Raw genomic sequence first — 12,389 nt, 5'->3', positions numbered from 1 at the left:
TAGTTTTTCTCGTCACGCCCTTCTGTTTGCATCCTCTAAAAATAAGTTAATAGCGAAACAGTTTTATAATAACGTTTAATTTCTTCTAAAACAATCTAAATTCTCAATTTAACCCTTTGAACGCCACGCTTTTTTTACAAGCTTGTATTTAAATTGCAATGTAACTGTATCTGTACGGGTCAAATCTTGCAAGCTAAATTTGACCCACTTCCCGGTTTCCGATTGATTTGAAATTTTGCATACGCTCATTCATTACTCGGTATACTAGTAAGGGATCGGAACCGGTTTTTTTGGAAAAACTATGAAATAAACATATATTTCGGTTTATTTTATACTCCAAATATAGGACTCGGTTGTGTTTTTAGATAACGACTTCGTATTATTAGATTGCCCAATTAGAAATGAAATAATTAACAAAGAACGAAAAAATACCGTTTTCGTTCCCATACAAAAAATACCGGTTTCCGATCCCTGCTGAGTAACATTAGCAGTAATTATACTGATTAGTTTACCTATATGTAGCGGATTATATATGACGACCGGTCTGGCCTATTAGTGGGTAGTGACCCTACCTATTAAGTCGATGGTCCTGGGTTCGAATCCTGGTAAGGGCATTTATTTGTGTTGAGTACAGATGTTCCTGAGTCATGGGAGTTTTTTATGTAGGTAGTTAAGTATTTATATATAATATATTTCCTTGTCTGAGTACCCACAACACAAGCCTCTTGGGCTTACCGTGGGACTTAGTAAGAATGTCCCCCCTACAATATATAAACAGTGTATATCTGAAAAGCATCGACATATTTGTAAGGAACCAAAGGATAAGTTATTCGCTTATAGAGTCAGACCAAGATAATTTGGCGGCGATTTTTTCAGCCCAGTCAGTGTAAGTGTTATTTTAAACTTCTATGAAATTATGACGTTTACTTAGGCTGGGCTATCAAAATCGCTGCCAACTTAGCTTGGTCGGAGTTACCTATAAAGGCCGTACGTAATAATCCTTCAGAAAAAGGCGGCAATTCCATTCCAATTTTTGTAACTATTTGAGATATAAACAAAAATATAACATGTAAGTTGAAAAGCAACACCTTTGAAACTTAGCAGCAGGAAGCTTGTTTTATTTGTCTGGCCGCTGGCGGCGCTGGCGGCACATCTCGTTTCCATCGTAGCCTGCAATCGAGAGACAGGACTCATTGGAGAGATTTGCCATGAGGCAAACAGTAACAAACATATTTAACATTGAAATAATGATATTTATTTCAATGTTAAATATGTTTGTTACTTAATTACCTATACCCCTATACTCAGTATATCAGCACACATAACTTCTCAGGAGTTGCAGGCGACGGAGACTGTTTACCGTCAAGCGGGCCGTATGCTTGTTTGCCACCGACGTAGTATTAAAAAAATAAAGACTAATTTATTTAGGTATAGGGTAAACCGTCTATTACTGGCCACCTTATACTAAAAGGGATTCTGTTTAATAATCACACAATCTAAGTTAATCATCAGAACGATAGTCATTTAGCTTATTAATATAATAAGGTGGCCAGTAATTGGAGGGTGACCAGTAATAGACGATTTACCCTATCTCTCGTTTATCAAGTTCAAAGGCACGAATAATCAAAGGTAACTAAAAAACTTACTTGCACAATAACTATAAAACTTACTTACACAATAACTAAAAAAACTTACTTACACAATAACTAAAAAACTTACTTACACAAACATGTTTGTTAAATGTACTCATATTTTCACTTTCGAAATAATAACCAACTGAATTGTAAACAATGTTCGTTATCAATAAAATTTAATGAAAAGTGATTAGAGCGCTACCTGCTAATTTATTTTCGCTCAAAGGGTTATTAATAACAGGACTCGATCATTAACAAATTACATTCATATTATTTAATTAGTATTTTTGTTGTACCTTAAATATAAAGATGGACAGCTTAGCGTACGATTTATTCTTAAGCAATCTACTACAGAGAGTACTCGTTGAATAGTCCTTACTGTAACGGTTTAAAAATTGTTCGTAATCTAAAAAGTTCGTCGTCATACTTCGTAGATCCGTAGTGTTGTGATATTTAATAAAAATATTGACAATGAATCGTAAATCAACAGTGTCTGTCGTATCAAACAATTATATCGTACAAATTACTATGGGTAAGTAAATATTTTATTATTTTAAATTAGAAATAATGTTAGGTAGCTATATTCATCGTATTCAACAGATTTATTATTATCCTATACATCCCTCATAGTTCATGGTCGATTTTATTGTCAGTGAATTAAATATAAAAATAGAAACAAAATAAAAAAAACTTATCAAACAAGTTAACATTTATTAAAAATTATCTCTTATTCATTTCGAACGACTAAGGTGTCTAAGGATCATAACTTTATCACTTATTAAATTTTTATTTACTATTTTCCAAAGTGGGTCATAACTTTAGTAGGTATGAGGTGGTATGAGTTAAAGTTATGGGTATTTCCTATAAAATAAACAGACTTCAAATACTAATTGTCTTCATCATATAAGTTGTATAATAAAAGTCTCAGAAAATTGTATAAATAAATAAATAAAGCCGAGAAAGTCGTACAATAAAATCTAAAATTTTTAATTTTTTTAGGGTATCTCCCCTACACGTAAAGTGGGGGGTGAAATTTTTTTTTTTTGCCTCAACCCTACTGTGTGGGATATCGTTGGAAAGGTCTCTCAAAACTAATGGGGGCCTTCAACAAACATTTTTTGATAAAGTGAATATATTCGGAGATAAACGCTCCGAAATAAAAAAAAATGTGCCCCCCCCCCCTCTAACTTTTGAACCATAGGTCCAAAAAATATGAAAAAAATCTTGGAAGTAGAGCTTAAAAAAGAAATTAAACGAAAACTATAGCGGATATGATCAGTTTAGCTGTTTTTGAGTTATCGCAAAAAGTTTCCAAAAAGACGTACATCCACAGTTCATCCCTTGGTTGTTCAATCTACTATACTTTAAGCTCCAGTTTAGCTTATTGTGACGGAGGAGTAACTACGGAACCCTACTCTGAGCATGGCCCGACATGCTCTTGGCCGGTTTTTATTTCCTATTTTTCGCACTTGTATCGTAATGTACTAATATTATGTATTTACTGTACCTAATAACAACTTATATAACAATAAGCTTCAGATATTAATAGTGTGTGGACCAAGGTCTAAATTTTTTTTGTTACTTACAGAATGCAACGTGACAACCTGGTCTCCAAACATGGACTCCTCATCCACACCACTACCCGCCAAGGCTGCGACTAAGGAACACATTCCTATCCACCCTACCCCGAAAAGCCGCCGGGACCGCAACGTGATGGCTATGTGCAGGAAACTGGACTTCAGTCAGCCGGAAGAAGCTCCGGAGAATATTGGATGAACTTCATTCAACAAACTCTAGTGTTGTCCCGGCTTTTTCGCCACGGTGTGATAAACGAGCCAGCGTTATGCTCCTGGTTAAATTTTGGAAAACAAATAACTACATATTAGGTACTTAAAATATAAGGAAGGGAGTTATATGTTATTAAGTAAGATAATATATATAATATAGTTCAGGGGTATCGGCACCGGGTACAATTTTATTCCATTCGGTGTCGAGACCCTTGGTCCGTGGGGCCCTGGCGCTCTGAGTCTCTTCAAAGATCTGTCTAAGAGACTCAGAGACGCCACAGGAGATCAAAGAGCTGGCAGCTTCCTCGCTCAACGCATCAGTCTAACGATCCAGCGAGGAAATGCTGCCAGCGTCTTCGGTACTATGCCGCAGGGGCCATTTTTAGATTTATTTTAGTTTTATTTTAGATTTAATTTAGTAATATTTTAGTTTTTTATATTGTGTTTTTATAATGAATAAAATATTGGGTTTAAAAAAAAAAAAAAAGTAAGATAAATCTTTATTTAATTAGAAAATAAATCACTAATTTATTTTAATAAATAATAGCCTCTTGCGGGCTGTATAAGTACTTTATGAATTAATTTCATTCATAAAGTGGGTATGCATTCTTGTGTTATTTAAAGTACACATAATGCGTGTTTTACAATTGTGATTATTTCATTATTTAGTAATAATGTCGTATAATATTTATTTATAAATACTCGTAAGAATTCAACGAAAACATCCTGTATGCTTTAAACAATTTAATTTTAATAAAAAAATTACCGAAGTACATCATTTGTTTGTGTGACACCTATAGATAAATACTTACACTTCTATCATTTAAAATTTAAATCACACTAAACTTAAAATTTGGTATCATACATAGGTATGTAAAGGGGTGAGAATTATCAAACATAAATTCTTACCGTTTATACCCGAACATAAATTAACAAAATATATTAGAAAAAATCACATTTTCATCTGATATTCTTATACGTAAGCATACTTAAGAGGGAAGAATAGCCTTGCTATCCTAACGAAATAACGTTACTTTTTTTATGAAATTCTATTTCAGGAGAAAACGGTTTTCACTGATTAAATCTTAACAAATTACTATGATTTTGATGTCGATCGTTTCAGCATAATATATATTTTAAGTTTATAGGTTTCGCGTTAATTTTGTTTTTTGTATTGCTAATTTTGAAATAAAGGATAACCTATAGACCTAGTTCTTCATTGCGTCAATAACATACGCAAAAATCATGGAGAATGGAAAATATTTAGAAGTGGAAAAACGTTTTCTCTTTTTCTATGGACGATCACGATTCATGTGGTATACCTACTTCCCTCTTAATTACATTATAACATAATAATCATATGTAGGTACGTGTGCTAACTCGGGACACGCACGCTAAAGTGATCATTATCTTCCTCGCGTTGTCCCGGCATTTTGCCACGGCTCATGGGAGCCTGGGGGTCCGCTTGACAACTAATCCCCAGAATTGGCGTAGACACTAGTTTGACATGCACACTAAAGTGATGTTAAATAGACATAATATCGAACCTCTTTACAGTAATAAGTAGGTACAGGATTTTACACATCTTAACACCCTTGCGGGTGCTACCTCTGCGTGCGTCCCATGACACGGGCAAGGGCAGCATCCGCTCGGCGTACCCTTTACATTTGATTAAAGTGTTACGAGGGCCTCTACGTGTTGGGTTCCGCGCACGCCTCCCAAAGGTCTGGAACACCATACGTAATTACTTAATAAAAATCGGACATGTCCATTTTAATTGATTCCACATTGGGTTCAGGTTTTACTATGGGTGTAGTAGGTTGAATAATTAGTGGTTCGCGGTCTATCTCCACATCAAAGTTTTGATTAATATTAATATATCCAACGCTATGGTTCTCTCCTCGTATCTTCAACATAAAACTGCGTATTAGTAGGAAGCCGTACAGTTGAAGAACTGAAAAGAATTGCAAGCGTTTAATAATGTATCTTCTTTCACTCTTCTTCTTCCTCTGCTTCTTTTTTTTTCTTTTCTTTTTTTGGTCTTTTGCTTCATATCAAAAAGCGTACCGAGAAGTCTTCCATTTTTGACCGATGGTACGTATAGTCTAAGATCAAACGTCTATCAAGAAATTAAAGAGCAAACCATAATGGCGTCTACAAACTATTGGCTCGAGATGTCAGTGTAAGTACGTTCGTTACTTCAGGGTAATTCCACGAGACTGTAACGTCAGTTACCAATTCTTAGCGTAGCCCTACAGGTAGATATCTGGATACTTAAATTTGCTTAATTAATGTAAAAACACACGAAAGAATTGGTAACTGACGTTACAGTCTCGTGGAATTCCCCTTCTTGGTCATTTCGTGCCCATGTAAATAACTTAGTAAATAACTAACAAAATAAAAGTATGTTAAAGAGCCTTAGCTCTTCAGCTCTCGAACTAAGTACTGTGTTGATCGTTTTATGGCTTCGCCCGTACGTCTTTCTACCCATCTACTGGATGGCTCTACACACATTTTGCATGGTTTTTGGATTACATTATGTTTAATTTTTTGTTTGGCAGTGAATCTGTTAAGACAAAACGTGAATGAGTGCGTGATAATTTTGTCATCAGAAAGTTTCCACAATCTCAAATGTTCCACATAAAATAATCTGAATCTTTACATATTTTTGTACGAGAATTGAGTTTTTCCTATTCCTTATTGAAAGTTTCCTTTATTTACTGTAGATATAACTTCTAAAATTTCCGACAACTTTTAATTTTTTTTGGATTATCCACAATTTGCATATGTGTAGTTGTGCGACTTGTGCGTTAACACAAGGAAATCGGGTTCTGCCTAACTTGAACAGTCCTATTTCTCAAAGGGCAAATTTAAAAGTGCAATAAATGAACGGTCTCTTAGTAAATAATACTCACCTGGTTCTAATATGACCAATACCAGGAATAATTTAAGTCGTACAGTTACTGGATCGGTCTTATGCTCAGTGTCTCTGAAAATCGCAGCCATCAGATGGTAACCCAGATATACACTGCAATACAGAAACTTGAATATCCACAGTAACGCACCAACTTTGAATAAAATGTTTAGCATTTTTACGCTATTCTGAAATTAAATAAAATACTTAATTAAAAACTTTGTTTTATCAACAATCTATGTCACTGACTAGACTTTTCTTAGCAACTCTTCTACTAGTTTTTGAAGAGAATTATTTTCTGTTAGGCGTAAACGAGGTTAAAAAAGTTATTATATTATAGTATATTTTTTACAATCGTGATATACTAGAGAGCTTTTAAGTCGAGTACCGTGTTTAGGCAGCGAAGCTTGCTGAGTTGCCTAAGTAAGGTACGAGTACTTTTTCTACGAGTCATATATAATAATACTTTTTTTACTACAAAACCAAAATAATTAATGAAAATTGATAAGTATCTCAGTAGAAAAAAAACGGCCAAGTGCGAGTCGGACTCGCCCATGAAGGGTTTTGAAGACCTATCCATTGATACCCCACACGTATGGGTTGGTGAAAAAAAAAATTTTTTCAACCATTACAGTTGACGAGTAGAAAAGTATTTTATACCACACCAGCTCGTAAAGGGGGCATTATTATTTAAACTTGTGACCCTAACTTAAATTTAAGATTTTGGATTTATTATATTGGAGAGGAGAAAAAAGGTGTCCCCAAAAATTCATACAATTTTTTTGTTAGTTTTGTACTTTTTTATCATAGTTTGTATTAAATACGTAATCAAATGGACCTAAAAAATGTAAACTTTTTTCTCTGTAAAAAATTAAAAAACCTTGTGATTCTGTGTACTTGAGTAGCAATAAGATAAACTCCAAATTGTAAATTTTTTTTTTAGTTACAACTTTAAATTGGAAATGCTCAAAGGCTCTCTTGATTGACCAAAAACTGTTGAGAAAGTAAGTAAGTAAGTAAATATTCTTTATTGCACCAACAATTATACATTTTACATACATGTAAAACTACAAATGAATTTTAAAGTAAAATAGAACCAGGTAACAAGTTGTATTTTATGTGATTTTATCCACAAGAGTGGCAAAGTAATTAGATGCAAATTTTGAGTGGTTTCCTTATGGATGGTGGAGTTGACTTTTTAATTATGATTTTGAATGATAAACATTGAATAACTTTCATTTGGATTCGGTTTCGTTTAATTTTGTTTGATGTTTTACAGTTAACTAGTATTTTCCTCGCGTTTGTGTGGTAAAATGTTAAGGGTTTCACTCTGTGGCAAAATTTGTTTAACCCTCGCTCGGGCCTTGATTAATCGCTTCAGCATAATATATTCTAGGTTTATAGGTTACGCTTTTTTATTAAAGAAAAAAAAAGGAAAACTTATAAACCTACTTTTTCATTGTGACAATAATATACTAAAAATCATGGAGAATGGAAAATATTTAGAAGTGGAAAAACATTTTCTTTTTTGTATAAACGGACACGTGCTATACGTCCCTCTTAAGAACCATTTTTGATAAAAAAAAATATTTTTGGAAATAATGGCTCTAAAAGAAAAAAAAAATGTCCCGTAACTTTTGAACCATAGTTCCAAAAAATATGGAAAAAACTCGTAAAAAGTTTTCAAGGAAAACTATAAGTAGGTAGCTGATCGTGTAAATGATCGGCTTAGCCGTTTCTTAGTTTTTACAAAATGACGGACGACTAACTACGGAACTCTACACTGAGCATGGCCCGACATGCTCTTGGCCGGTTTTTCGATCTGTTATCCTGCTAAACTACTTTGTGTGTGGTATATTTTTAAAAGTGACTTACCTTATGACTAGCCAAAACGAGGAACACATTGTACACAGTAAAACTGAACAACAGTATCAGTGATGTCACATAATTTGCAAAAAAATGATCCATCACTGGATCCCGATTTCCTTCACGGATGTACAACATTGCTACAATAAGTATAAACTTAAATTCTGAGCATAATATGATAAAGAGCACGGCATGGTAAATCTGAAAATAGACAATGTTCAGTGTTATATCTGACGTTACATTTCATAACTCCACGAACCCCGATGAATTTCATGGATACATAGATCGCTAGGTATATATAAGATAGGACGGAAGATATATAGGCATTCCTCCCCCGTCGAATGATCGCCCCTACCAGAGGGCCTACCGCGAACCAAGTTCGACGTGTTGCCTCTCTGTCGCACTTGTAAATTCGTGCGTAAGCGTGACAGGGAGGCAACATGTCGAACGTGGTTCGCGGTAGGCCCTCAGTGAGGGAAACTGCAGCGTTCGGGCATTCTCGGCTCCGTTCGGCGCAGGGCGCAGCATTGCTACGAAAAATTATTAGGGTTAGCAAAACTTGACATCCCTTTGCGTGCACAACCACAGATAAGATAGTTGCTTGAAATTTGACAACCCTAAATAGCCGGGAGAGTGCCATACATTAGAAAGGGATAACATGATTCGACCCTGAATCGCTGTCAAACTTCGGTTTTGGAGGAAGTTTCCTTTCTGTACGGTAGTACTATTTATTCTATGGGGTTAATAATTTAAAAAATAATTGGTAAACTATGATTTTACCGAAATAAAATACATTAAATGATACATTGCTAAATAAACAATGTCTTTTGCCTCCAAAAAATGTCTACAATCATTTTACATGCACATTGCTAAGCGGTTGGTCAAGTCAAGTCCAATTTTGCGTTTCGTACTTACTCATAAATACCAGAAAAAAAAAACCAATGCACAAAACGACACTAAATCGCCAATTACATCCACACTTACCGATTCCGGGCCTGATAATCGATTTCCGTTTCATTGAATCTCAGCACATTGTTAACAATATTTGATTGTGATTTGTCTCTAATTGCCAAAAATGTTCAGTGTATGATATTTTTGCTTATGAAATCATTTTTTTTTTATTTCAAATATTGTAAACGATTTATGTTGATATTTGGTGAAACGGAAAAATTATCTTTCTCGGACCCGAATTTGGGCCTGATATCAGGCCTGATAAAGTGTGGATGTAATTGGCACTTCAGGTAGTTAACATTGAGAGATATAATTCTAAAAAAACACATTTTACACTTCTCACCACATTAATATAACCCCAAGTCAAAATACCAGCCTTGAGAGATATACAGAAACAACACATTCTTAAGTCTGGCAATGTCATATTTGTGACATCCATCTTGTTGTGTTTCAGTTACAGAAATCAAATTTTCTTTCGATTTGACGCCCAATGTTATCACAATTGATCCTGTGTTGTACGGAATATCTGCAAAAATATTTAGTTATTTGTTTTACATTTACAAGGGGAAAAGTTTTCTAACTCCTTGTGCTTATATATTGATATCCTAGTAAGCGAAAGACGAAAAATAACAAAAGCAGAATTTTAAGCATAGCGAGGGTTTCAAATATTTATTATTTTCAAAATATTCACTTAAAAGTCAATTCCACCAGCCAACATGAGGAAACAACTCGATTACTTTGCCACTCTCGTTAATAAAATGTAAGTTAATCATCAGTGTTTGACGAATAAAGAGAGCCTTTACAAGTTGGTGCGGTGATAATAAAGTTTGCCTCACAAAACCCACTCAGGCAGAAATAAAAATATATATGTACTTAACTAAGGGTTACCATTTTAGTAGTTTATAAAACTTTATAAACTACTAAAATGGTAACCCTTTCCGGGGTCAGGTAAACATTTGTTTATATCAATACAAAATGATATAATCATGATGAATAATGTGTGTTTTTTCCTGTTTTATATTTTACGTATTATAAAGTGTATATACTTATATATATCATTTATAGGGACATTCTTACATAAATTGATTAAGTCCCATGGTAAGCTCAAGAAGGCTAGTGTTGCAGGTACTCAGACAACGATATATTAAATATTATAGGACATTATTACACAAATTGGACAAGTCCCACGGTAAGCTCAATAAGGCTTGTGTTGAGGGTACTTAGACATCAATATATATAATATATGTATAAATATTTATAAATACTTAGATACATAGAAAACACCCATGACTCAGGAACAAATATCCATGTTCAACACACGAATAAATGCCCTTACCAGGAATTGAACCCGGGACCGTCAGCTTCGTAGGCAGGGTCACTACCCACTAGGTCAACCCGATCGTCATATATATAATATACAAATACTAAAATACATAGAAAACATCCATGCCTCAGGAACAAATATCTGTGTTCATCACAGAAATAAATGCCCTTACCGGCTTTTGAACCCAGGACCATCGGCAAACCTTCAACTATGTTTTATCAAAAATGACTTTAAACACATACATTCCCTTTAAGTATGTATGAGAAACGGTGAACGAAATTATAAAATAATTGAGAAGAAAAACACTCACGAATATCAAGAACACAAATCTTAAAAACAACCACGTTCTTAATCACTAACTGCCAAAGGACGACTGGCGCGGTCAAAATAGCTCAGACATAAGCAGTGCTATATCTAGCTAGATACACTTATGTCTGTACCTATAGCTACAACCAAAATCATGCACAGAAAAAAAACACATACTTATCTATACACGCGGGCAAATCCCGAACTATATGACCGCGGCGCATTTAGCTTAAGGCAAAGCTGCTTGCGCGCCGTTTACACCCGCAAAGATAAGTCTGTATAAGTCAGTTAGTAAACACTAGGTATTCCCAGATACCTAGTTGAATTATTTGGCAGCGGTGGACTAGCTGGGTTTCCCGTTAGCCTAAAGCGAAAATAAAAGGAATCGAAACTATGCATAACAAAACTCTACAATTGCCTTCTTGGGTACGAGATTAGCATTTTTGAAAATTCAAGCCATACAAGGTTAAAAAGGGATTGAAACTTTATATCGGGAATGACATAGTTTTTTAAGTAGGAATCTGAAATTTCGTAGTGATAAGATGTTAACCGATGATGAGGCTTATGCGAGTGCAGCCTAACAATCGGTACTTCACTATAGCGCGGCAATTAAGGACTGACATCCAGGCCATAATTCTAAAAAAATAAAAATATAAGGACTGACAGATGAGCGTAGCTGCATTCGCTGCAATGGCGGCGTCGTCATAGTGGAGATTCCCAAGTTATGTTGGTTTTCCGTGTTTTATTGTATTAAATACTTTATTTTGATGATGATTGGATATTTAGTTTAAGAGTCCTTATTCCTACAGACGAGCGTATTTTGTAAAATGCTTCCTTTTTCATTCAAGATTATGACGTAACTATTAGTATTTATTCAAAAACTGGTAACGTACTTAAATAATCGTTTCCTAAACTAGCGGCTCCAACAGTTCAAATTTTCATTTTCTCTTTTAAACCTCTTTTTTAATGAGTTTTTTTGGGAGTCTTTTCCAAATTTTGCAGTGAGATGTGGCGTTTCGGTTCTCAATTTTGCTGTAAACAAGAATCATTTGGTACATGAATGACTACAATTTGATTCAACATATCTCGTACGAGGGGCTGGAATGATGAACAATCGAAGATTCATTTGAAAAAACTGATAAATAACCTTCCGAGTTTTCTTAATTTTTTTGGCGAAAACAGGGTTTTATTATATTTTTTTTCCGCAAATTGTACGCATATTTTGCTTTAAAAATAATATTATAGCAAACTGTAACTTTATGTTAACCTATAAAAAAAATCATAACTATGGGACCTACATTGCCGTAAATTTATATTTTTTTAAAACACGTATAAATCACGCAGCAGCGACGCCCCGCTCTCAGTCCGCGCGGAGCGCGCTTAGAGGACGGACCTGTGCTCGATTGTAAGGCATTCGTTACGTTCGTAATCAGCTACGGAGTTCCGAGAAGTGCTATATACTGCGATTAAAAAATCTTAATAAAAGTTCATTTTTTACACTATGCTTAACAACAGACTCGCTTATCGATGGATTTTCAGTGGTCCTTTTTTATACTACGTCGGTGGCAAACAAGCTTACGGCCCGCCTGATGGTAAGCAGTATCCGT

General features: G+C 34.6%; 1 protein-coding gene across 4 annotated transcripts; it reads right to left on the bottom strand.

Annotated features, from left to right (window-relative positions):
* Positions 1-4,150: 4,150 nt before the first annotated feature.
* Positions 4,151-11,447, bottom strand: LOC133525993 (uncharacterized). Of its 4 annotated transcripts, none has more exons than XM_061862449.1 (5): positions 10,649-11,447; positions 9,496-9,678; positions 8,211-8,402; positions 6,337-6,523; positions 4,151-5,375 (listed from the first exon to the last, which is right to left on the bottom strand). In XM_061862449.1, the coding sequence occupies exons 2-5, from the start codon at positions 9,589-9,591 to the stop codon at positions 5,170-5,172; spliced, it is 681 nt and encodes a 226-aa protein (XP_061718433.1). In that variant the 5' UTR covers positions 9,592-9,678; positions 10,649-11,447; the 3' UTR covers positions 4,151-5,169. The 4 variants fall into 4 exon arrangements, 3 of the variants coding, with proteins under 3 accessions (XP_061718433.1, XP_061718432.1, XP_061718434.1); XM_061862448.1 differs by having other exon boundaries at positions 10,787-11,447; XM_061862450.1 differs by having other exon boundaries at positions 10,960-11,447.
* Between the last annotated feature and the right edge of the window lie 942 nt (positions 11,448-12,389).

This window comes from Cydia pomonella, chromosome 15, assembly GCF_033807575.1.
Source record: "Cydia pomonella isolate Wapato2018A chromosome 15, ilCydPomo1, whole genome shotgun sequence".
Taxonomy (NCBI): Eukaryota; Metazoa; Arthropoda; class Insecta; order Lepidoptera; family Tortricidae; genus Cydia; species Cydia pomonella.
This window is presented reverse-complemented; position numbering and strand designations above follow the sequence as displayed.

Bases quoted from the DNA above. Each gene is read 5' to 3' on its own strand.
- LOC133525993 (XM_061862449.1), bottom strand. From the start codon at position 9,591: ATGGATGTCACAAATATGACATTGCCAGACTTAAGAATGTGTTGTTTC. The intron at 8,403-9,495 runs GTGAGAAGTGTA...GTCTATTTTCAG, and splicing joins CTTGGGGTTATATTAATGTG to ATTTACCATGCCGTGCTCTT. The intron at 6,524-8,210 runs GTAAGTCACTTT...ATTTAATTTCAG, and splicing joins TCGTTTTGGCTAGTCATAAG to AATAGCGTAAAAATGCTAAA.